This window comes from Dysidea avara, chromosome 2, assembly GCF_963678975.1.
Source record: "Dysidea avara chromosome 2, odDysAvar1.4, whole genome shotgun sequence".
Classification (NCBI taxonomy): domain Eukaryota; kingdom Metazoa; phylum Porifera; class Demospongiae; order Dictyoceratida; family Dysideidae; genus Dysidea; species Dysidea avara.
Window position 1 is genome coordinate 26,508,882 of NC_089273.1, and position 27,750 is coordinate 26,536,631.

Below are 27,750 nucleotides of genomic sequence, written 5' to 3' on the forward strand. Positions count from 1 at the left end.
AGGAAGTGTGGTGTGAGGTTACATCATAACAATTACAAATAACAATTACATCTTAAAGTGTGTGCATTCAAAGTCAGTTTGTGTATTACGCAATTTTCCTGGGTTAGATGAGCTGTCATTGCCAATCACTCCCAGCACAAGAAGGCATGTGAACAAACAAGTAGAAGGAAAAATTAGGAACTCTAAACTGGATTAGGGATCAAAAAACAAATAGCAGGGAAATAAAAGAACAGCTAAAAAGTTGTGAAACAAGGGCGGTTGCCGATACGAGCAGATATACTAGTGGACATCTATTGCATGGTAAAAAACTTTGGCAAATTTGGCGAATAGTTTTCAGTTCGCCTCGCCAATTATTTTAGATGATCACACAAGAGTGACTAGGTTGAGGTTGTTAAGTTGAGCCACTAGTTGTTTTTTTTGTAAACTAAACTGAGATTGAATTGAGATGAATGTCAGCTCGTACTACTACACAATAAAGATCGAACTGACTTTGGAGATCTTCATAGGCATGTGTCCCACAGTTGTAAGCACTGTGGCTTTAATTCGGATAGCATTCCAACTTGTCAGTTCATCGTCTCTCAATGGATTTGGCCAAATACTGACATACTTGATAACCTCTGCTACTGGAGTTCACTAAAAAAGTAAATATGCATGGTCATTCATGAACATTGCAGGAGATAGTGAAGCACACCTTTGCTAGCACGTCATTAGATCAGTAGCTATTACAAAGTACTGCTACAACAACAATGCTAGCTACCTATATATGTGACCCGGTCTGCGAAAAGGGCTCTTATAGCCTTTCCAATTATCCATGTTTGGCTAATCATAACTCCTAATCTACTAAAGCTATCACCATGTAATTACACCCACAGCTACTGCCAGGTTAGGGTTGTTGAGTGACCAAATTGTAGGCTTGTACCATATTCACCAGTCAAGTTATGGGTTACCATATATATGCAATTGGAAAGGCTATAAGAGCCCTTTTCGCAGACCGGGTCACATATTGAATATGCTGCTTTACTGTTGAGTTGACACCTTGTTGTTTTCTGTATACAGTAAAAACTTTCACAGTAAGAACTTTGTCGAATATTATTTCAATCGTAAAAGTTTTTTCCACCAATTTTTTCAACAGAGGGGTTTCGTCACACTTTTTACTGCCAAAGTTTTTTACTATATGATAATCCCTAATTCAGTCACGATTATAGACAGAAGAGTAGGGATTAGATGTCCACTGGTATATTTGCAGGTATAGGCAACTTACTTCACAACTTTGTAGCTATTCCCTTGCTTCCCTGCTTTTTGTTGTTTGATCCCTAATCCAGTTTAAATTTCCTAATTTTTCTTCTACTTTATAAGGACAAGCAACTGTAGTACATTGTTTCTGCTTCCTATTTGCTTACAAATTGTGATTAAGTGCCATTATGTGTTTGTGCTAATCCTTGCTGTTACACGATTACTGCACTGGTATATAGCAGAGAATATGAACAATATGATGACAGCAATAGCAATCAGTCTATCTGAGTACTTGCAGAAGGGAACCCATTCCAACCATGTGATATTTGCTGCACAGGCAATGGTTTGGACGATGAAGCAGAATCAAAGGGACTACCAATGTTGTTAGAGGGAATGGTGTAGCTGGAACTAAGCAAAGCTGAGCAGAAGAGCTATAAAGATGCTAAAGACAATATAATACAGTAGATTGTATTGGCTGGATGTAATTTACATCAAAGAATGAGGCCTGCGCCAATTATGCCAGCATAATTTGGATCATAATAAGTAGCCAAAAGCATTGAGCACAATGCCACCATAAAATGCACAATTTTTGTGTATTGGCTATCAGAGAAGCTGAAACTCTGCCTATTTTGCATGATGTAGAATGGGATAGTGTGCAAACACAGTAAAATCAGATTTACAGCTACATTGTAAAGAAAAATTAGTTAAAGATCTATATACTCTAATAGAACAGTCACAACATGCTGGAATATCCTAATAGAACGTTCACAGACTCTAATAGGGCAGTCAAGACACAATTTTATATGAACATAAGAGCATAATGGGACACAACTGGGAATAATTTGAGCATTATGGGGGAAATTTTGGAGCATTGCTCAAAAACATAATAGACACAGGCCTACTTCTGATACACCAGTTTCTAACCAGTGTCCCTGTAGATGTCAGCCAACAGTTACATGCCATTGGCCTAATATATGCCCTCGACAAGCTCATTCAATGAGCTAAAATAATTACTAATGGCATTAGATAGTTGTGGTGTGAAAACTGCAGCAGTGGGATTGAAACAGCAGACAGACACAATCAAAGCCCTTCAAGGCAAAGCTAAGCTGTAAAAAAACCAGTGCTGCCCTCTAAAGGGCTATGGTGAAAAAAGATGTGAAATCCAAGGTGGCAGCTAAGAAATGGCTGTGATGGTAGGTTAATGGTAAAAATTTTAATAACGACAATTCAGGTGAATTTTGGTGCCACTTGGTCTTGGCACAAAATTCACCTGAATTATTGTTATTAAAAGTTTTACCATCACAGCCATTTCTTGGCCGCCACCCTGGTTTTCACATTGCTTTTCGCCATAGCCTTTTTGAGGACCGCACTCTTTTTTTTTACAGCTTGGCTGTTTTGGATTAGATATATTATACATGTCAATCATTCCAATGGATAACTTGTTTGCAGTTTATCTCTCTAGTGGGTGACTTGAAATGTAGCTGAAGTCTCTACAGTATGATTTGCTGGTAGATGAACTCACTACAGGATTCTCTCTACAGAGTGACATGTTCTAGCTAAACTCTGTACAGGGTGATTTGTTAGCAGCTGAACTATCCATAAGGTAACTTCTTCTAGCTGATCTTTCTACAGCATCACCTGTTTCTAGCTGAACTCTCTACATGGTGGTTCCTTTGTAACTGAACTCTCTACAAGGCGACTTCTTCTAGCTGATCTCTCAAACAGGGTGATTTGCTTGTAGCTGAAATCTCTACAAGGTAACTTCTTCTAGTGGATCAATCTGTTTTTGTAGCTGAACTCTCTACAGGTGATTTGTTTGCAGCTGAACTCTCTACGTGATAGTTTCTTAGTAGCTTAACTCTCTACAAGATAACTCCTTCTAAATGAACTCTCTACAGGATGTCTTTTCGGAGCTGAACTCTCTACAGGTGATTTGTTTGCAGTTGAATTCTCTACAAGGTGATTTGTTTGCAACTGAACTCTACATAGTGGTTTCTATGTAGCTGAACTCTCTACAAGGTAACTTCTTTTAGCTGATGTCTCTACAGGTCATTAGTTTTCAGCTGAAATCTCTACATGGTAGTTTCTTTGTAGACTTGAGTCTATTATGCTCCAAAATTTTCCTATTGTGCTTTTTGAAATTTCCCCAATTTTCTGATTATTATGCTTGTTTTTATGCTTTTCAAAAATGCATTGTGCTTTTATTTTGCATGTTTTTCTTTGTACAGAGAAGTTTTTCATTTAAATGGATAAGGTTCACTTCAACTGCAACATGCAAATAATAACAATAGCTTGAAAAGGGGATGTGCTCCATAGTTAGTAGGCATTTTAGAGCAGGGGGTAGTCTGTCATAAGCTATAGGCATAACATTTTATTGTCTAGTAATATCTTTATAGTCTTGTATGCAAATAGTGAATTACTGTGTATAAAATATTTGCCGCATGGTTTCTGATTAAACTTCTGAGTTCTAGCTATTGGTATTCAAAGAACAGCAACTGCTCAGTATAACATGTGATGTACGTTTGCAAAAAAACATATTAGCCTCCTACATGGGGATAAATGCCCAAATAGTTTTCATTCTCTATGTTGCATGCGATGACTGTTCTATTAGAGTGTTTGACTGCTTGAGGCTTGATCATTTTGACATATCTTCCTGGTTTGATATTAATCCCAGTAGACCCAGAGACTTCACTAATTGCAATGTCCAGACATTCACTAGCTAGCTATACTGACTCAACACTAACTTCAACACTAACCTCATCAGAGCTTCTATTGTATTGTCTCCAATTGAAATTCCGATAATCATATTCATCATAAATAATAATAATATCACAAAATCAGACATTGAGATGTGATATACAATACCAAATTCATTGATAGAAGCTCAGTTAAACTGCTTTTTCATGCCTTGGTTCTATAGTTGGCACATAACTATGTATATCTTATTAAACTCAAACCCACAATGAAAAGCATATATCCCATCGAGTGTAAACCTGTAGTAATATAGTAGTGCATTTTATACTTGTTGTTAGGAATCATTTCACCATCCAAAACAGGCTAGCCCTTGACTTAGTGACTGTTATAGCAGAAATTATACTTATTGTGGCAGAAATTTGCCCATTATGCTCCTAATTATGCTCCATTATGCTTTATACTTTTCATCCCCTATTATGCCAAAAATTATGCCAGCATAATCGACACAAGTCTATTTCTTGTAGCTTAACTCTCTACAAGGTAACGTCTTGTAGATGACCTCTCTACAGGACGATATTTTCGTAGCTGAACTCTCTACTGGTGATTTGTTTGCAGTTGAATTCTTTACAGGGTGATTTGTTTGCAGCTGAACTCTACATGGTGGTTTCTTTGTAGCTGAATTCTCTACAAGGTAATTTCTTCTAGCTGATGTCTCTACAGGGTCACTAGTTTGCAGCTGAAATCTCTACATGGTGGTTTTGAAACTGAACTCTCTATAAGGTGACTTCTTCTAGCTGATCTTTCTACAGGGTGCTTTGGTTGTAGCTGAACTCTCTACAAGGTAACTTCTTCTAGCTGAACTCTCTACAGGATGATCTTTTCGTCTACAGGTGATTTGTTTGCAGCTGAATTCTCTACAGGGTGACTTGCTGGCAGCTGAACTCTACAGGGTCACTAGTACTAGTTTGCAGCTGAAATCTTTATATGGTGGTGTCTTTGTAACTGAACTCTCTACAAGGTGACTTCTTCTAGCTGATCTTTCTACAAGGTGTTTTATTTGTAGCTGAACTCTCTACAAGGTAACTTCTTCTAGCTGATCTCCATCGACAATAAATTGTTTGTAGCTGAACTCTCTACAGGTGATTTGCTTGCAGCTGAACATTCTACATGCTGGTTTCTTTGTAGCTGAACTCTCTACAAGGTGGTTTCTTTGCAGCTGAACTCTCTACTACAAGGTGACTTCTACTAGCTGAACTATTTCTTTCCGTAGTTGAACTCCTTACAAGGTAACTTTTTCTAGCTGATCTCTCTACACAGTGAACTGTTTGTAGCTGATCTCTCTATAGGGTGATTTGTTTGTAGCTGATCTCTATACAGATTACTTGTTTCTAGCTGATCTCTTGAATTCTCTTCAGGGTGACTGATCTAGTAGAGTATCTTGATCTCGTAATTGCTACACCTAGTTCGATTTCGTGTTATAACTCTGTGGATTCTTCTACACCATTGAAGAGCCTTTCTAAGATGATTACTCCATCTGTACAGCGATTTTCAAAGCATTACCCCAAGCGGTATTTCTGGTAGGCGTGACAAGTAGTCATTTTTTATTAGCTAATCTCGATTGCATAATTGTTACGCACTGTTGGTTTTTTTGTTGCATCTTCCTGGTTTTTAGATTGATTTCTTTCAAACCACAAAAGGTTTCACAACAAAAATGGTGTTCCAATACTACATATTCTAACCCCGTCTTTATTCAGTATTGGAACAACTATTTTTAAAAACTCCTTATAACGAAACAAAACGAACCTCAAATCTATAAACGACTCTAATGTTATTCACTATTGGAGGCTGTGATCTGTTTATGTTTGAGCCAAGGTAGAATCTTTGGACTATTAGTTCCCACACCTAAACATAGACAGAATAAATACAGTCAGTATTTGTGTATGAATTATGCTGTGTTTAAGGTTCAATAGTTAACCTATTCACCCATTCTTCTTCCCCTAAGTGGTTTCCCCTAAGTGGTTTATTCTTCTTCCCCTAAGTGGTTTAACCTATTCTTCCCCTAAGTGGTTTACCCTGTAGGCGTGACAACATATTGGTGTTATGTTTCGTCAATAATCGCTAATAACTCTTTGCCTCTTTATTGTATTCCAGCCAAAGTTGGTACAAAGAAGCACCTTTGTACCCCCTTCTGTTTGTCAAATTTCAAGCCAATCGCATACTGTGTTCGCGTTGTATAGCAGTTTTTTGTAAGTGTGCAAAAAGAGGAAGAAAAATAAGAAACGAAGAAACTAAGCCAACTTTTGAAGTCGTATATCTCGGGAACGATGGAAGCAATTTCGCTCAAATTTGGAATGTGGAATACTGAAATTGGAGGACGTGTCCACACCAAAAATCTTCTTGTTTCATCAAGGCAATACAGAGCTACGGAGGTGCGAAAATTGCGTTTTCGTTCTTCCTGTCAATATACTCACCGGTGCTGCACGCCGGCTTCTTGGGCCGCATGACACACTACCGTGTGTCTTGATTATTAAATGATATCACAGAAACATGTAACAACATGAACTGGTACAAAAATATTCTGCTCCAGCTCGAGGTATTATCCACACCCGGAGAGCTGAAGAATCTTGCGTAAAGTGGTTGCTGTTCCTAGTAGCTAAAGCAGTCTTTTGTAAAAGGTAGACATTGACTGTTTTAAAATTCAGAAAAATCCAAGATTTCCAAAAAGTTTTTAAGTCTCTTAGTAATGGAGCCAAGTGCTTCAATTACTACTAGAACCATCACTGTCTTCTTTCTCCACAGTCTTTCTAACTCGATCCTTAAATCTTGATACTTGGAAAGCTTTTCCTCCTCCTTAGCTGATATGTGCTTGTCAGCAGGGACAGATATATCAATCAGAGTGATGAGTGAAGCATATTTGTCAATGACAGCAATATCTGGTCACCTTGTTGATATGGTGTGATCCACAAATATTTTAAAGTCCCACAGAATCTTAACATAGTCATTCTCCACAATATTAACAGGGTTGTGCTTCCACCAATTGGGCTCCCTCTGGATGCCATACTTACCACACAACCGCCAATGAACATACTTTGCAATATTATCATGTTGTAACTTATACTGTGTGCCAGCCAACTGACTACAACCTGAAATTAAGTGCTCTACAGTCCCTACCTGGAAATTACACAACTGGTATTGGGTAGTAGAAGAATTTGAATACACATGCTGCAGTGCTCTGGTGTGGAGTGCCTGGTCTTGTGCAGCAAAAAGCAAACCCTCAGTTTCCATGGATAAGTTTCCTTTGGTAAGCCAATGCAAACTCATCACCTCATCATAATTGCTCTCCCATTATCTCACAAAATATTCACAAAGAGCCCTCTGAGAGTAGCACAAATTTCTCTCTGTCTGCCTGTGCTAGATGAAATCTCTTTTCAATTCAGATGCAATCCCATGACTGCTTTCAACAGGGGCTTCCTACTCTTACCAAGATAGTAATGCAATGAACACTTCTCTTCAACTACAACATCTTCAACTGATTTCAAACCTCTACCTCCTTTCTCTCTAGGGAGGTACAGGCAATCAATATCACTTCTAGGATGAAGTCCTCTGTGGACCGTCAACAGCTTTCTTGTCTTCCTATCCATAACCTTCACAGTCCACTTGATAATTCCTGCAGTATTGAATGAAATTGAATGTGAGACGTATTTCAGCAGTTTAATAAAATAGCTGCTACCAAATACTCTGATTTGCTTTAACGTGACTGTTCTATTACAGTATCTCGACCTGTTTCGCTATGCTTTGACCTGGGCCTCGATTCCCGCTAAGCCTCTGTCAGCCTGGTGCTACCTTTCAGTCCTACCCCTACTTAAATTACAGAAACTTACAACACTTCTAGCCAGTTTAGTTGTAAATCTTCAGCTCAGTTGATTCACTCTTTCAGTGCTGCTCAGCCGTCCTTCTGGTCGAGTAGCTAGTTTATCACAAACACCAACTTTCTATGTAGTATGATGGTACTAGTACGGTACTCTAGCCAATGGCGCCGGTTCATCCTAATCCTCTGAGTTTTGTCTTGATAAAGTTTGAAGTAGTATCTAACGCCTAGTTAAACGTGCAGCGCATAGTTATGAACTGGTTGCTATAAGCTAAAACCGGTTCCCGACCAGTTTTCAAACCGGTTATACAAGTTCGATGTTTACTGTTGCACGTAGTGCATATAAACTGGTTGCCATACACTCAAACCGGTTATACCAGTGGAATGCGTTGTAACTAACGCGTACTGTGTTTGAACTAGTTGCCTGGTACTGAAGAGATGTTACTATGGATATCGTTAGAAAACCTAACTTGATAATGAAGAGTTGCAGAAACAAACCCGTCATTTTATTTAATGTTCGGATATCGCTTCATCCAATACCGGTTAGTGTTCTGTACTATACCTCGTAGTTTTTTAGTCTGTGAACTAATTATTTATGACATCACGTTTGTATTATTATTAGTACTTGCTTATATAATTAAATATATACACAGCAATGCTGGAATTACAACTAGATATAAAAAATATAATATATCCCACAATTTATCCAAAAGGTTAGGACTTTAATGTTCCGTCACAAAGTGACGTAAAATATGACGGGAGCTCAGTAAGACACTCTTCTGCATCTTTAGGATGAGGTTAGCATGATAAATCTGTAATGTTTGTAGTTGATCTTTTAAACCTTCAGGAACAGAGTAAAGGGAACCAATGATAACATTTTTATTGTTATTATTATTATTATTACTAGGCCCGGGGCGAATACAACCAAGTACAATCACCAATGGGACAACCTACTAATGGGGCATGTACAAACAGTGCATGGCCAACACAGTGTGTGTAGACCATGTTGAAAAAATGCACAGGAAATGATACATATCAGGGACGGAGGAGGGAAAATTGAGTTGGTCAGGCCATTGACTATAATGTTGAAATTGCTACTATATACATGCCAATGAGAGAGGAGCTGTTGCACTGTGTGCGAAGCACACTCTGTGAAGTGCGAAGCGTTATGAGCATTCTAGGGGGGTCTGGGGGCATGCTCCCATGAGAAATTTTTGAAAATTAGACACTCAGATATGCAATTTTAGTGATATTTCACTGCTAGCTAGCTATATAAATATGTTCAAGCCTATCTGTTGTTCTGCAGACTTTCTATACTATGTATAATTGTAGACCTGACATACAGGGGACACAGCATGAAACTTGCTGTATGTTCATTTAGTTATAGCTAGCAATTATGAAGTTCAAGGGGGGTCTGGGGGTTGCCAACCCCCAGGAGCTGCAGAATTTTTGCAATTTAAAGGCTTGAAAATGCCTTAAAATTTAAAATTGATGCTAAATTTGAAAGTAAAACTAGCTAGCAACTTTCCCCCCAAATTTCACAGGGAACCCATGCAGTATGGCCCCCTTTAGCTAGGATATAAGTACTATACAATGAATTCACACAGCTACAATAAAAGGCTACACAGCCGGCTACAAAAATACAGTATACTACTATACTGGTTTGTATGAAGTTAACGGATCATCACATAAATATACTGGTTGACAGTCACGAGACCAATCAGTATTTGAAAATGGCGCGATGTGGGTAAGACTGAGAGTTTGCTCAGTATCTCAACAGGACGAGTGGGTAATTGAAGAGGAGTGATTTCTACTCAACATCTCATCCAGATGGCCACCATGTAATGTATGGGTGTACAGCTTCTTGCCGCGGAATGAGTCATCTGGTTTGTCACTGCCAGCCCTTCGCCCAGTAAAAGAAGCCAAGAGAGACAAGCCAAGGAATGCTAATGATTATTTTATGAAGATTGAATTGTGATATAAGTGTGCTGGTTTAGAATCAAAAAAGGCGCCTGCCTTACACGTGATAAATGCCAACTGTCAGCACACGTGATAGTGTACGTAGAACCCAAAATCATTTCTGTACAAAACGATACGAATGCTATGCTGTACTGTAAGGTAATTGGAGGTACTATACGTGTAGTTCTGTGCTTTAGTTAGGCTGAGAAACTAGGTGACTACTCGTGTCATGCATTTTCAATAACGTGTAAGATGTAAATAGCTACATGTAGATGCGATCGTCCAAAGATTGCATGAGAGTAATGTTGGTCAGCTAGTTGGTTCAACTACAGATTATTGGTCCGGCTTGGGCCTGACCAACCGGACCGTCTCCTCCGGCCTTGCATATGCATATGTACACAGTCAAGGGAGTTTACCTGGCATCAGAAAACCACAATACTAAAACACAACTGACACAAAAACCAAGTTAAGTTAGCTATATGTTTATATTGTAGGTGTGACGTGTCTCTGAAAATGACTCAGCAGTGAAGTGAGGCTATGCAGAACAAGGGACATGGTAATGGCACAATTAGAAAATGATCCCAATCAAGCTAATATGGCACAACAGACTCTATTGTAACTAGAGGCCACTGGTGATGTGCCAATATATCAGCTGTGTGGCATTGGCACTAGTTGGCACAGTGATCAGTCTATAATATTATGTATGCACAACATACAGGAGATAGTTACACATTGTTGCATATGCAGCAATGCATCTTCTTGGTTATTACTGACTCCAGCACAGTAGAGTAGCTAGTAGTTAAGCCAGGTGGAAAATAATTCCAGCCGCTAGCAAGCCAGATGAAGGATGAAGATGTATAATACAACTACAAATATTACATTACTCATTACCTTGTTATTCACGAGTGCATGAGCTGGTTGTTTACGTGGAGTGGGCATCAGTTGGTTGTTCACTGGAGCGCTTATCCTGCATTCAAAATACACAGTTACAAACATTTAAACTTTCTTGTAATCTTGTTGTTTACGTGTAAAGTGGCCTCTGGCTCTCCTGCTATCACTCCACGGATCTTTAATAATCTTCTCCATGCTGGCGCAATCTGTAATTAAGCGAGGGCATGTTGCTGGGCATTATATAGAAATACACGTATGGTCAAGTCATCAGCACGAACAGGCGTACTTATTATACGGTGAATTGATGCTTTTATAAGATGAGATGCTTTAAGTAGTTCATACAAGCCAATAATAAATCAAACACTCTTAAATTATTTGGAATACTTCTATCAAACAATGCTCAAGTGAGAAGCTCACTTCTTTAATTTAGTAGCTGTAAGTGGCAATTATACTTATACGAAAGTAATATTACTGCTTTCACATGACAACTCACAGAGAATAAAATTTAAAAAAGTGCATGAACTTGTATAAATTTGTACAGTACTATTGTAGTGAAAATAATAATATTATTACTAGTATTGATTCAAGCAATGTACGTATTTTTCTTGATGAGAATGTGTTTCTGTTCTGGGTTCAATATCACTACCCAATGCTAAAAAACCACTTACCATAGACAGTCACATTAACCCTGTCAGACATCACTGATAATGATCCATTCCGTACAGTGCACACATAGCTACCACCATCAATTCTCATTACATTAGTAATTGTTAGTGTACTAGTGTTACCAGTTGATGTTGATTGACCTGTAACATCACTACCAGCATGAGTCCAAGAGAATGTCACACCAGATGATACTGATGATGTACATGTTAAACTGACTGTTGATCCTTGAGCTACCTCTCTGTCCTGAGGGTGAGTGGTGATTTCTAAAAGGTAAAGGTAAAACAATGAGAATGCTTTGTATATGGTATACTCACCTAAAATAGTAAGGTTAGCAGATTTTGATGTAATGTCACCAGCTTCATTTGACACTATACACCTGTACTGTTCTGATTCTTGCAAGTTTCTCACAGTATAAGTTTGACTATCAGAATTGCTAATATTCAACCATGGGCCTCCGTTAATACTCCTAGTTTGCCACTGATATCTAATTGATCCTGTACCATTTCCTTTACATATGAGAGTAACACTCATACTATCAGTTATCAACTGATTGGATGGGTGAGTTGTGATAATGGGAGGCCCTGAGGATAAATTATCCAATTATTAGATGTCATAATGACACTAGTCTTACCATACACATTCACAATAGCATTATTAGACACAACTGATCCAGCCTCATTGTTCACTCTACACCTGTACCTGTACTCTCCACTAGTCAGGATTGTATCAGTAGTGTATGATGTTGTGTTACCATCACTAACAGTTGTCCAAATACCTCCAGAACCCTTGTTCTCCCAAGAATATACCAGTATTCCTAAACCTCTAGCTCTACACATTAGAGTGATACTACTCCCCATTGGTACAACACCACCAGTTGGGTTTGTAGTGATCAATGGACGACCTACATACACAAAACGAATGCTCATTAATATAAACTGTAAAAACCAAACATGATATAAGTGGAATCTGTGCATAATGTGCTGTGATGAAAATCATCTTCATGCAGTTGTGATTTGCAAATATATATAAGAACCCCAAAGGTGCCTTGACACATCATATGACTAGCGGTCATGGACTTGTTAGCGTTACACTTCTGCTCAAAAATAAGTCATGATGTGCTTGCCAAAATCTTCAAATTAACTTGAAAATTATTATTGTGTGTATGGTAGATCTAATCAAGAAGTAGTAGAGTGGTAGCTAATTCCGTCCATCCCCTTTAGCAAAAATAGCACAAACACAATAATGTTGAAATTCAGTGATATATAGTTGCATTTTAAGGCTTATTCTTTTAGGCCAATACTTTCTCCAGATTTTTTGGTGCACAGTCCACTCTCATTATGAGGCATACATAATTGATGAGCTTTGAAAGTGGAATCATTTGTGCTGCCTATTGGAGAAACTGAAAGCATTTTATAACCTGAGGCACAGCACAACTTCAGGAACTTTTTCAACACTTAACAGAGTTGTCACCACTAAATAATTTATCTGTGTGCAGAATATGGTTAGGATTGTGCCAATTAATTTTGAGCATAGTACGCTAGCAAAAGTTCACGCATTATGCCAGCTTAATAAGATGTGCCAGCATAATAGGACAATTTTCAAGATTTTTAATTATATGTGCAATGTGTGTGCCAAGAATATGGCAAAACATGGACCCATTAGATTTTAATACTGCATTTTATATCAAGAAATTGTGTAATCTTTTGTTTTCTAGCTGATTATTCATACTTCGTGGAAATAAGATCGAGATACTCTAATAGAGCAGTCACTTACTCTAATACAACAGACAGGAAGGGCTGATATATTATTAAGCATAATGTCGATTTTGAAAGCAGAAATTTTGAGCAAAATAGGCTGGATTTTTGAGCACTGCTCAAAAGCATAATGGAGTATTTTCAAAGCTTAATTGGCGCAGGCATAAATATGGGAAATTTTTATGTTGCTGAAATCAAGCTAAGACCATTGTTGTTGGTAAACACAGCAGCTTAACTACCTGTAAATATGCTGAAGCATTAAACTGATTGCTAATAAAATGCACAATCGCTAACCTTGCTCTAAAACATACAGTAAGTTTGTTAAACCTTCTATGCAATTGGTAGCATGAATCTGGCATACAGTTAACAGTTACAGTTACATAATGTGGAGTTCATTGCAATAATTAATTACTCTCACTGTATTAACATTGTTATTTTTAGGCTTTGGCATGATTTTTCACCAATCGGAGAAATTGCAGTAATGGGTGACTTATAATTAGCTGAGTGTCGGCTGGAGCTAAAACTGGCAACTATAATGGACTTACAGCATGTTAAATAGATTACTAACTTGTAAGAAAATTTTTAGATGTATTTACCTACATGAATGGATTTGCTAAAGGTATTAAACCTGTGCTGCAGGTACAGTTCTACCTGCAGTACGTAAAATACCTGGATAAAAGATACCCAGAACTCTTTGATGTGCAATACGTACTGTAAGTTACCTTAAAAGTTTCTGCAGGTAAAGATATAATACTATATATAGTGCCGTCATAATTATATCATAATGGAACAGTCAGTAGGTATGGACAAGTCATCTATTGGCTATTCTGTTAGAATAGATAACTGCTCTATTTTATAGTATCTCATCATATCATTTACTGCAGAGACTATCAAAACACATTTTTTGCTTATCAAAATGAAGAAGTCTCCATCATGTGCAGATGGTGGTGAATAATGGTGCTGCTAGAGTTGCACCTGTAGCACAAGTTCTATTCACCATTTTTGCTCATTGGTGTTCATTGTGGTCAGGGATATAATAAGTAAATAACACATCAGAAAGCCATTTTCTTCCAAGCCAGTTGTTGGCTAAACATGTGATAAGTTGGCAATAGCAACCTGTTCTGTCTGACCTGCGGTTGGTCAAGCAGCTCGTTACTGCACTTTCCCCTACAATTATTGACAAAAACTACTTTAGAACTTTCAAAATGATATTACACTGAGTATAACTGATTATCATACTGGCATTATTTTGCATCCTATGTACACATCTATTATTTTGGTCATGCAAAAGCCAGATTAGTGTGACAGATTGTAATTTCCTAATGGGTTTGACGAATCAATGTCTTGAGTGAAGTTTAGAGATTGTACAACACCTATACATGCTTTACCAATCAGTTTGATATTTTAGCAAATTTTCAGGTGGTCATGTGCAAGAGGTTGTAGTCTTCATTAAGTTTTGCAAAATTGTATGATAATGGTCTTAGTCAACAATCTTTGATTCTCATTGTATTTTGCATAGAGGTATTGATTTAGAGGTAAACACTCAGATAAAGGTGAAGATGTTCCTACAATTGTGCTGAGCCTCCAGGACACAATTTTTTTCAGTTTTGCTATTCAGCAAATAAAATATGCCACTACTAAAAACTCAGTAATTATATTTAACTGTGTACCTAATCTCATAGTAACAATTGACAATATAGGAGAAAGCATTGGCCTAAATGAAGAAAAGTTGCAAAATGTGTTTGGTACACTTTGCACTGGAAGGAATGGATAAATACTGCTTCTATTCTTCATTAGACCTACCAATACACATGACAAAAATTTTCAAGTTTGTTTGAAGATGTTCATTTAGTTATAGCAGAGCACCTCAAGATCTGTATTAGGACCCTTGCTTTTTTGTTAGTTTTAAGTGAATGATATTTCTCACAACACTGATTCACCATTTGAGCAGCTTGCAGATGATACCAAGCTTTACAGAATGGTTAAATGTTCTGAAAATATTGTTAGGTTACAGAAAGATCTTGATATTGCCATGGAATGGCCTCTATACTTGTTGCTGTCTTTGAGTATTGATAAATGTGTGTCAATATACATATGAAATCAGCAAATGACTACAGTGGAACCTGTCTTAGCGGCCACCTGTATAGAAAGGCCACCTCTTGAAAAAGACCAGCTTTAAATTCTCCTAGTGAGAAGTTTATACACTAATTTACCTCTCTAAAGCAGCCACCTGCTTATTAAGGCCAAGAAATCTTGGCCCGAAGGTGACCGGCTTAGAAAGTTTCCACTGTGTTTTATTGTTGACATTAAAAGTGGAAAGCATGTTACGGTGCCTTATACTGAAAAGGAAAAGGATTGGGGTGTGTGGATTTCATCGTATTTGAAACCCTCTTTTCATTGTCAACAAATAGTTGCTAAGGCCATGCAAAAACTCCTAGTAGAATAAAACGCTCTTAAGTTTTTGGTTGTATGTAGTTCTTTCAATATTTTGTACTGTACTTATATTTGTCCTCAGTTAGAATTTCGTGTTCAATTTGGTCTCTGTACTTGATTAAGAATATTGTGTTACTGGAAAATGTTCAGCGTTGAGCCACCAAACTGGTACATGGTCTATCTACTATGTGATATCTAAATTGACTGAAACTTCTTGGGCTGTACTCTCTATATTGTCGTGGTGATTTAATAGAAATCTAAAATATATTAAATAATCACTACAATGATGATCTTAAGAGTCTTTTTATCTTGAGCACTACCACCACCAGTAATAGAGGACACCATCTAAAACTTTACAAACAAAGAGCCAGAACTTCATTAAGACAGAACTTTTTAGTCATCAGATAATTGATCAGTGGAATGATTTACCTAGTTTTGTAATCTCAGCACCCACAATTAACTCTTTTAAATCTAGATTAGACAATTATTGGTCTGTAATAGGATATGCATGCTGTGAAAGGCTTCAGACCTAATGTGTATACATTGTTTTATCCATTAATAACTAACTAAATAAATGTCGATGAATTTGACGAATTTTTGGTGTCATCAATATTTAATTCATCAAACTTTTACAGAATAAGCACCACTATATTTTGTGTGTTGTGCACATATATAGCGCTGATCGAAGTGTGAAATAAGACTGAACTTTCAAGTAAACATTTAACAAGAGTGAAGAATATCAATTTGCAGTACTTTACATTTATCAAGAAATGAAGAAGTAATCATCAACTTTGCTCTTCGACTATGATTTTAACATGGTCAGCTATCAGATAAAGAGCCAACAGATGCTATTGCATATGCTAACAAGGTGCTTATATTTCAGAGGAGCTTAGAGAAGTCCATACATTAATTCATCAATGCTGGAGAAGCGTGTATTTGTCAAATTTCTTTCTGTCAAAATTTCCTGTCATACGGTACTGCATAGCTGAGTGACAAGATCAAGATACCCTAATACAGCAATCAAATTAATACTTCTATTTCATACAGTAACTAGGCTCTAACAAAAACATCCTCAAATTAGTATAATAAAAATCGATTGAAAAATAAATTCCAGCATTAAAAATTAACAAAAAAAAATTGGATGATGGTGGCTATGAAATTCCTAGCTCTTGCAATTTGGCTGTATGAAATTTTCAAAGAAACCTATAAATTTCATTGATGGCCACAATGAATTTTTATTTTCAATTGGACAAATCAACAAAATAATCAATGAAAATTCTATGAAAAATAATTTCATGGAATGTTAATTGGTAAAGTTTCATTGGATTTTCATAGGCTTAGTATGTGAAAATGTAATGAAAATTCTTGGTTACCCATGGAAATTTGGACTTTTCAGAAGGTTTTCAACATTTCAGAGGTTTTTTAAATTTATTTTCAATGCATTTTCACGAGAACTCTACCAGTAGTATTGGCATTGAAGCAGTCCTTACATTGGCATTAAACATTCCCGCATTGCCATGTAGGGATTTTTCCATATTGCCACAATGCCAAGTAGGCATTTTCCCTCATACTATATATAGCTACCATCATCTTTTGTTTCATTACATTTTATCACTGGATAACCACTTAATATTTAAATTAAAATTTTATTGCACCAGATCCCATGCAAAATCATGGCAGTAAAAAGTGCACATCTAACATGATAAAAGATAAACTAAAACAATCATGTCCATATAACTATACTTATCATTTTTAACACTAATCCCGGGGGAGCTGCTAAAGCTTTTCAAGAAATGCTTTCATTGTGGGTTGCATCTACATTGTTGCAAAAAAGTTTAAATTATGAGCAATTCCACATATATACATGTTATTGCTATTGCCCAGTCAGTGCCTTTAACTACCCATGCAATATGGCTTTTGCATATAATTAATTTATACCATGTGTATGTGGAAATTACAGCATATGGTCATAGCAATTGACATTACTGCATTGATGTGAAGCCAAATAATAGCCATAGAAATAATATACTACAACAAGATGAGGTAGGAATTCAAACATAAAACTGATTACAAATTTGCCAACCTATTTGGAATAACTGTAATTTGTAAAAGTGTGTATTTTGCTAGTAGTGCTATATGTTTGGTCAAGCTTTCAACACTGTTGTAACGAAAATTATTTTTGTAATGATTTTGGCCATCAATTTATGCCTTCATAATTCAGTTTTGGGATTATGTGTATATTATGCCATGCTTCAACATCCACTTACCATAGACAGTCACAGTACTCCTGTCAGACATCACTGATAATGATCCACTCTGTACAGTACACACATAGCTACCAGCCTCACTTCTCATTACATTAGTAATTGTTAGTGTACTAGTGTTACCAGTTGATGTTGATTGACCTGTAACATCACTACCAGCATGAGTCCATGAGAATGTCACACCAGATGATACTGATGATGTACATGTTAAACTGACTGTTGATCCTTGTGCTACCTCTCTGTCCTGAGGGTGAGTGGTGATTTCTAACATTCACATGTAAAATAATGAGAATGCTGAAAAACATTTTATAATATTATACTCACTTAAAACAGTAACAATAGCAGAGTTTGATGTAATCCCACCAACTTCATTTGACACTATACATCTGTACTGCTTTGACTCTTGTAAGTTACTCACAGTATAACTCTGACTATTAGAATTGCTAATATTACTCCACAATCCTTCATTAATACTACTAGTCTGCCATTGATATCTAATTGATCCTCTACCATCTCCCTCACAAGTCAGAGTAACAGTCATCCTATCAGTTGTCAATTGATTGGTGGGATGAGTTGTGATAGTGGGATGTCCTGTTAGTAAATCATGGAACTAAATGTATTACTTGTCTTATTGACACCTACCATACACATTCACAATGGTAGCATTAGACTCAACTGATCCAGCCTCATTGCTCACTCTACATCTGTAAATGTACTCTCCAATAGTCAGTGTGGTATCAGTAGTGTATGACATTGTGTTACCATCACTAACAGCAGTCCAACTACCTCCATAATTTCTCTCCCAGGAGTGCACTAGTGAGCCTAGACCATTAGCTCTACACACTAAAGTGGTACTAGTTCCTATGGGTATATCACCACCAGTTGGTTGAGTGGTGATTACTGGAGGACCTAAACAAACATGGATGGATTGGAAACTGCAAGGTTATTGTTGTACTTGTGTTTTGAATAATCTGTCTCATGTCATGCATGAATGTAATTGCAACAATTTATTGTTTGTTTGTTTTTTTGGAAGGCATGCGCCGGTTGGAATTTTTCATAGTATTTATGGTCACGGTAATGCTAACTGGAAGTTTATATAGCTTATTTTGGTGAAAGTTATCTATATGATTTTACAGATGACTGTCCAAAATACAGTGTATCTATAAACTCAGATCTGTGCCTAATAATTATGCTGGCATAAGTTTAATAATTATCGGTCTCTATATTTGTGAGCATAACAATCACAGAATTAGCTATAGGATGTTTGCAAGTATTATTTTACAATAATAGGGTTTCGATTAAAATAATCATTGAAACAGGGTAATATAGTAGCTATTTTCATGTAGCTAAAGCAAGTGTAAATCTTTTTTTTTAAGAATGGGATCTTGCTTATGTTATACTTAGCTACATATGTATAGCTATTCAAAGTTGTATAGTAGTTAATTACTAAAAATTCAACTATAAAAACTTTACTTTTATGCATTTTCTTTTTTTTAACTTTTCTTTTATAGTATCCCCTATTTTACCTACTTAATAAAAGAGGCTGATGTTAAAGATGGGAGGCATTCTTTTATTGCTATATGAAACTAAATTAGGTTTAAGAATTCAAGGACTACAGATGCAAGGTTATGTAAAATAGCAGTGAAATACTTTTTAATTTATGCATCTGAATATTTTTTTAAATTCATTAATCTCGAATTTTCCTCTACCAGCCTGCCTGACTGTCTGACTACACTCACAAGGCTAGAGGCCAAATAAAACAGAATAGCCACTATTTTATGCTGCACTAAGCAAACACACAGGTGGGATGTGCCTTTTGCACTTTCAACAAATGTTGATTCCACACTTTGCCACTTTTTATCTTGAATAAAAATGAGTCACCTTCTTTACTCCAGGGAAACATGCTATTGCAATAATTTCTACATTGACACTTTACTGAAGCAGTGTCTTGAAATTTTTTTTATGCATTGAATGGATTGTATTACCAATTTACCATAAAGTTTAAGTACTTCTGTGGGGAAACTTTTTGCCTATTCCAAGTTCTGAAATTTAACAGTGAAATTTGACTCTTGAAACATTTAAACCTTCACATATTACATAATATAGGAATCTTTGCAAAGCATGAATACTTTACATTGAAACATTGAAAATATTGCTCCTCAGCCAATATGGCATTAGTTACCAGCTAAGCTTTGCTTTTAAATGAACAAAACATGCAACAATGATGGTCAACTACATAGTAAACAAGGTTTTTGTGCAATGCCTACTACCTCAATCTACTGCATAGCTGAGTGGTGAGATCAAATACTCTAACACAGCAGTCACATTCACTCGTGTATTCCATAACTTTGTTCTAACTAAGAAAATTAGCAAACTCATACAAACATTATTGTTAGTTTAAAAATGAAGTAGAGTTTCAGTAGTAAAATAAGAGATGATGTCCCTAGCTACATATCACTGTAGCAATCTATGGAAATTCTGAGTTTGGAATTATACAATTTCACAATGGCAAGTAGGGACCACATTGCTACATTGCCAAGTAGGGATTTCCCTAAAACTGTGAGGAGGCTGCTAAAATTATTCAAGAAATGGTGCGATTGTGGGTAGTATCTCCATTGCTACAAATGATAGTTTACATTGTGAGCAGTTATTGCTGTGGCAGTGCCACTGAACTACCGACCCAATATGGTTAATGTAATTTATACCGTATGTATGTGAGAATAACAGTGTATGCTTACTTGCAAATGCTATTACTGCAATTTTATGTCTTTATACTTCAGTTTTGGGATTATGTATATTATGCCATGCTTTAACATCCACTTACCATAGACAGTCACAGTACTCCTGTCAGACATCACTGATATTGATCCACTCTGTACAGTACACACATAGCTACCAGCCTCACTTCTCATTACATTAGTAATTGTTAGTGTACTAGTGTTACCAGTTGATGTTGATTGACCTGTAACATCACTACCAGCATGAGTCCATGAGAATGTCACACCAGATGATACTGATGATGTACATGTTAAACTGACTGTTGATCCTTGTGCTACCTCTCTGTCCTGAGGGTGAGTGGTGATTTCTAACAGTCACAGGTACATTAATGAGAATGCTGAAAATATTATATTAATGTTATACTCACTTAAAATAGTTACAATAGCAGAGTTTGATGTAATCCCACCAGCTTCATTTGACACTATACATCTGTACTGCTTTGACTCTTGTAAGTTACTCACAGTATAACTCTGACTATTAGAATTGCTAATATTACTCCATGATCCTTCATTAATACTACTAGTCTGCCATTGATATCTAATTGATCCTCTACCATCTCCCTCACAAGTCAGAGTAACAGTCATCCTATCAGTTGTCAACTGATTGGTGGGATGAGTTGTGATAGTGGGACGTCCTGTTAGTAAATCATGGAACTAAATATATTACTTGTCTTATTGACACCTACCATACACATTCACAATGGTAGCATTAGACTCAACTGATCCAGCTTCATTGCTCACTCTACATCTGTACATGTACTCTCCAATAGTCAGTGTGGTATCAGTAGTGTATGACATTGTGTTACCATCACTAACAGCAGTCCAACTACCTCCATAATTTCTCTCCCAGGAGTACACCAGTGAGCCTAGACCATTAGCTCTACACACTAGAGTGGTACTAGTTCCTATGGGTACATCTCCACCAGTTGGTTGAGTGGTGATTATTGGAGGACCTAAATAAACATTTATGGATGGTAAACTGCAAGGTTATTGTTTTACTTGTGTTTTGGGTAATCTGTCTCATGTCATGCATGAATGTAATTGGAGCAATTTATTGTGTTCTTTGTTATGGAAGGTTTTCCCCAGTTGGAATGTTTCATAATCACAGTAATGTTGATTGAAAGTTTAAATGTCCTATTTTGGTCAAAGTTATCATATATTATATGTGACTGGGTCTACGAAAACCGTTCTTATCGCCCAAGACAGGAAGTTTGATTTTTTCACACAAACACAAAGCTTAATCAATGGACTATCAAGTTTCATTGCTACAGTCGACCAGAGTAACGTGGTCTGCTTTTGCTGGCTGCTTTTCAAGAGCATGGTGGCGAGCTGTACAAGTGGTCTGGGGTCTTGATGGAGCCCTGGCCAACCAGGTGATGGCAGTGTGTGGCTGTACAGCTCCATGGTGTTGGATAATGACCTGTGCTATAAATTTCCTTTCACTTTAGCCAGTTCTGAACCATGAATGGCCTATAACTTGGCCTAATCCATCCCAGCACATTTCTTTTCAATTTTTGAACACCATCTTGTCCGCCTTCTAGGGCCCCCACATCCCAACCTTCTGAAGCTCGTCTGATACAGACAACCTCGGTATAAAAACTATCTAAAATGGTGAGGAAACTTAGCTGTTGACTACTTCTTCACTGGATGATTAGGAAGGTAAGAAATTGTTGCAAAATGTGTGAAAATTTGGTATGCATAGCAACCACCATTGTCCAGCTACAACACGCTGAATATTTAAAATCGACGTTTCTTGGTACTTTTAAATGGGCGATAAGACCGGTTTTCCCAGAGACAGTCACATATTACACCTGGCTGTCTAAAATACAGTGTATTTATAAACATAGATCTGCGCCTAATAGTGGGGCGGTTAAGTCATATGATTGTTCACTTTGTGATAAAAGTACCAATTTGGTGTGGTGATACTTTACTTCATGCATTTTCATGTTAGGATGGGTACCATTAAAAATTACAATGGTAAACCCACCATTATTAATGCTTTTGAAAAGCTTTGAACCAAGGAAACTTTACAAACATACACTTCTTAGCTCTACATGCATTCAACATATAAATGAACATGAAAACAATTTTGTGTGTAGTAAGAACATGTTTATAGTAAATTGCTTGTATTTTTCAGTATAATCATGACACACACTAGAGCTGCATTTTACCTGAAATGCATTGCAGCCAAAATTTGCGACCAAATTAACAAAACAAGGCTTCAATTTTCTGACTTTAACAAACTGTAACTTGACTACTCAGTGATTGCATGCTCCTACATCGAGTTATTGTCCTTCAAAGTCATAACACTGGATGTGTGTGAAAGCCTTGTTTTGTCAAATTCGGTCACATTTTAACAATTACATTGATACTCTGATTCGATTAACATCATGTTTTTGTTGTTGTGGATCACTGTATAGTAGGGTCCACAAAGGTTTGGGTATGGCCATGAAAAACATCACTCAAAAACCACTCTCACTTTTCCCTGATGAGGAGGAGGCAGTATTGGTTAGGTAAAACTAAAATAGCCTTCAGATCAACCCAAAACACTTTCGACAAGTTGCTATGGAATTTTAAAATAAATACATTAAACAGAATTTTAAAGTGACTGACTGACTAACTGATGCCTTCAGACAAGTGTAACTCAATAATGGCTAAGGCTACTGGCTTGATTTATTCACTATTCAAGGTTGTGCAAGATGGCTTCCCTTCATAACGGAAATCATCCATAATTTCCATAGTAGCTATTTTAATTGCAGAGGCACTTTTCAAACAGATCTTGATTCATAATGCTGTGTAACAGGCTGGACATAGCTGACAATGAAGCATAATAGATACCTCACTTTTCAGACAGCAATTTATAGCTGGACCATTCCTTCTTTTGATGCGATATGCAATATTGGAATTTTAAATTTGAGTAGGGACCACAGTAGAAAAAAAAGGAAATGAAACAACGGGGGTTGCTTATACATGTAACCATACTGGTGTAAATTTATCCCTACTTTAGTTGTTTCAGGGTAGCTTTAGCTATAACAATGACTAAAGTAGGGATAAATTTGCACTAATGTGGTTACATGTGTAGGCAACCTCCCTTGTTTCATTGCTTTTTCTTTCTACTGTGGTCCCTACTTAAATTTAAAATTGCTAATTTTTCCATCCACTTGTGTTAATTATGGATGCTGCTACCAGCACACATTCAAGATATGGGAGTATTAGTGTTCAGCAATCAACACATAATAGAGTTATATATAGTGCAACTTATGGAGATGGATTGCCTGAATGAAATCAATTTGTGGATGATGGAAAATCTGTTCTAGGCACCATGAACAATCCCTGCACTACCAACCACCTTTTGAAAAATAGGTTAATACTACTTCTATTAAGCTGGGTAATGTAAGGAGATGCTAGACCCTAAGGATTGATTTGAATAAAGATGCAGTCAATTATTTTTATGCTAAACAATTAGGCACAGAGGCAAACTCGCTATTACAGCAAAACTTGTTTAACTCAATAATGGGAGCCAAAACACAGTTTAAAACAGCAGCACTCAAAAAAGATTGTCAACTCTCTGCTAGGTTGTTTACTGTATGGCAGTCAAGAGAATCAACTTTTAAATTAGAAATGCTTTAAAGCCTCACAAAAGTTGTCCTGTACTTTTTCCATCAATCATCTGGCTTATATATATATATATATATATATATATATATATATATATATATATAAGCTTACCAAATCCTTGCATTAGGTAATGAGTCAAGTCTGATCTGCTGTTGGTAATAGCAAGACATTTTGAAATATGCGGACAACAATCTGATGCCATTTTTGGTTCCCAATTTGTTTGTAGATGTTAAGAGGCTAGACATTGTACTGGATCTTTATTCTTCAAACAATACATTCATAAGGCTGGAGGAGGTTCCAGAAGATGTGTGCTAAATAACACGATTACCTATAACTGGTCTACTTTTGAGTAACAATAATACTAAAGAAAAGAAATATCTTTGCTATGTATATTTCTCCAAACACAAAATGTGGACATTAACCACAAAGTAATTAATTAAATAGCTCATCTTAACAGAGTTCTTTCAAAGAACAAAGTTAACACTGAATTGATAGCAGAAATTGAACCTTGGAACCATGAAGTGACTGATACTACAATGTTAATTCCTGCTGCTCATGCTACAAGGCATGTTCCACTAAATATGGACACTGATGTTCTAGTTTAGTAATTGCCCCAGCAAACGATTTGGGTTTGACAGAGGAATGGGAGTTTAAAGATTTACCGTTATATATTTCTACATAAATAACTATCAAAATAGGTTATGAAAAGGCAAATGCTTTGCTTTTCTTCCACCCATTTGACACTACATCAGCATTTGCTAGTGGGAGAAAATCTGCATGGGATATTCGAAATGTTAAATTTAACATTTGGCTTACCTTTATAGTGCTCCTAATAGTGATTGTGCTCTGAATGATGAGATGCTTGCAAAGATGTAATATATTGTTTAAAACATCTGAAGCCAAACAATGTACTGTAGTTATAAATATTTCACCCACAAAAGGAAGCATTATCTCAATATATAACACATGCAAAAAGGGTTGAACAGCACAGGTTGGTTCAGAAGCATTTGCATAGTCCTTACATGGCAAGACCTTTTGAAGCTGCAACAAAACATAGGAAGCAATCCATTTTCAGACAGTTTCCATCCCCATTCTATTCAGGAAGAAATGTAACTTCTTGTTAAGTAAATCTAATCAAAAACAGCCAAGCTGTAAAAAAAGGTCCGGCCCCCAAAAAGGCCATGGTGAAAAAAGATGTGAAATCCAAGGTGGCGGCCAAGAAATGGCTGTGATGGTAGGTTAATGGTTAAATTTTAATAACAATATTTCAGGTGAATTTGGTGCCAAGACCAAGTGGCACAAAATTCACCTGAATTGTTGTTATTAAAATTTAACCATTAACCTACCATCACAGCCATTTCTTGGCCGCCACCTTGGATTTCACATCTTTGTTCACCATGGCCTTTTTGGGGGCCGCACCTTTTTTACAGCTTGACTGTTTTTGATTAGATATCACTTCTTTTTGTATTTGTATACTGCAAAGCCGACCTATGGCTGGCTTTGGGGCTTTTTTAACCCATGTGTTTTTTTCTTTATCACAGGAAGAAGAAAAGAACTTAAACAAGATTAATTTTGTAATACTTTAATTATTTTTGATTTTATTAGTAATTATACAAATTATATACATATATTTATTACATGCCCATTATTCCCCACAGGATATTTTTTTTTGCAGCTGATCTCTCTACTGAGTGACTTGAAATGTAGCTGAACTATATACAGGATGGTTTCTTTGTAGCTGAACTCTCTACAAGGTGACCACTTCTAGCTGGTCTCTCTACAGGGTGATTTGTTTGCAGCTAAACTCTCTACATGGTGCTTTCTTTGCAGCTGAACTCTCTACATGATGGTTTCTTTGTAGCTGAACTCTCTACAAGGTGACTTCGTCCAGCTGATCTCTCTACGGGGTGATTTGTTTGTAGCTGAACTATCTACAAGGTAACTTCTTCTAGCTGATCTCTCTACAGGTTGATTTGTTTGTAACTGAACTCTCTACATGATGGTTTCTTTGTAGCTGAACTCTCTACAAGGTGACTTCTTCTAGCTGATCTCTGTACAGGGGGATTTATTTGTAGCTGAACTCTCTACAAGTGATTTATTTGCAGCTGAACTCTTTATGTGGTGGCTTCTTTGTAGCTGAACTCTTTACAAGGTGACCTCTTCTAGCTGATCTCTCTACAGGGTGATTTGTTTCTAGCTGAACTCTCTACAGGTGATTTTTTGCAGATAAACACTCTACATGGTGGTTTCTTTGTAGCCGAACTCTGTACATGATGGTTTCTTTGTAGCTGAACTCTTTACAAGGTGACTTCTTCTAGCTGATCTTTCTACTGGGTGATCTGTTTACTGATGAACTCTCTACATGGTGGTTTCTTTGTTGCTGAACTCTCTACAAGGTGAATTCTTCTACCTGATCTCTCTACAGGGTAATTTGTTTGTAACTGAACTCTGTACAAGGTGCGTTTTTGTGGGTGATCTCACTGCAGGTTGGTTTGCTTGTAGCTGAACTCCTTGCATTGTGTCTAGTTTCTAGCTGATCTCTCTACAGGGTGATTTGTTTGTAGCTGATCTCTCTACAAGTTGATTTGTGTGTAGCTGATCTTTCTACAGGTTGATTTGTTTGTAGCCAATCTCTCTACAGGGTAATTTGTTTGTAGCTGAACTCTGTACAAGGTGCTTTTTTGTAGGTGATCTCACTGCAGGTTGATTTGTTTGTAGCTGAACTCACTAAACGGTGATTTGCTTGTAGCTGAACTGCTTACATTGTGTCTAGTTTCTAGCTGATCTCTCTACAGGGTGATTTGTTTGTAGCTAATCTCTCTACAAGTTGATTTAAGTGTAGCTGATCTCTCTGCAAGTTGATTAATTTGTAGCCGATCTCTCTACAGGGTAATTTGTTTGTAGTTGAACTGTCTATAAGGTGATTTGTTTGTAGCTGATCTCTCTGCAGGTTGATTTGTTTTAGCTGAACTCTCTACAGGCTGATTTACTTGTAGCTAAACTCCTTACATTGTGTCTAGTTTCTAGCTGATCTCTCTACAGGTTGATTTGTTTGTAGCTGATCTCTCTACAGGGTAATTTGTTTGTAGCTTAACTCTCTATAAGGTGATTTGTTTGAAGCTGAACTCTCTACATGGTGGTTTCTTTGTTGCTGAACTCTCTACAGGGTGTTTTGCTTGTAGCTGAACTCTCTGCAGGGTGATTTGTTTCTAGCTTATCTCTCTACAGGTTGATTTGTGTGTAACTGGTCTCTCTACAAGCTGATTTGTTTGTAGCTGATCTCTCTGCAGGTTGATTTGTTTGTAGCTGATCTCTCTACAAGTTGATTTGTTTGTTGCTCATCACTCTAAAAGTTAATTTGTTTGTAGCTGAACTCTCTGCAAAGTGTTTTGTTTGTAGCTGACCTCGCTTCAGGGTGATTTGTTTCTCTCTACAGGGTGACTTTTTTGTAGCTGACCTCTCTTCAGGGTGATTTGTTTCTAGCTAATTGCTCTATAGGTTGATTTGTTTGTAGATGAACTCTCTACAGGGTAATTTGCTTGTAGCTGAACTCCTTACATTGTGTCTAGTTTGTAGCTGATCTCTCTACAGGG

At 36.9% G+C, this 27,750-nt stretch overlaps 1 protein-coding gene across 1 annotated transcript in view; it reads right to left on the bottom strand.

The window, feature by feature from the left end:
• Positions 1 to 27,750, bottom strand: part of LOC136247962 (hemicentin-1-like) — a 55,006-nt gene that overhangs the window by 22,183 nt on the left and 5,073 nt on the right. Inside the window, exons 5-14 of the mRNA XM_066039781.1 lie at positions 21,226 to 21,492; positions 20,908 to 21,174; positions 20,587 to 20,847; positions 18,405 to 18,671; positions 18,087 to 18,353; positions 17,766 to 18,026; positions 11,943 to 12,212; positions 11,626 to 11,892; positions 11,314 to 11,574; positions 7,409 to 7,594 (exon numbers count right to left, since the gene is read on the bottom strand). Of these exons, the coding sequence (XP_065895853.1) occupies positions 7,409 to 7,594; positions 11,314 to 11,574; positions 11,626 to 11,892; positions 11,943 to 12,212; positions 17,766 to 18,026; positions 18,087 to 18,353; positions 18,405 to 18,671; positions 20,587 to 20,847; positions 20,908 to 21,174; positions 21,226 to 21,492 (2,574 nt within the window). The remainder of the gene's footprint in view (positions 1 to 7,408; positions 7,595 to 11,313; positions 11,575 to 11,625; positions 11,893 to 11,942; positions 12,213 to 17,765; positions 18,027 to 18,086; positions 18,354 to 18,404; positions 18,672 to 20,586; positions 20,848 to 20,907; positions 21,175 to 21,225; positions 21,493 to 27,750) is intronic.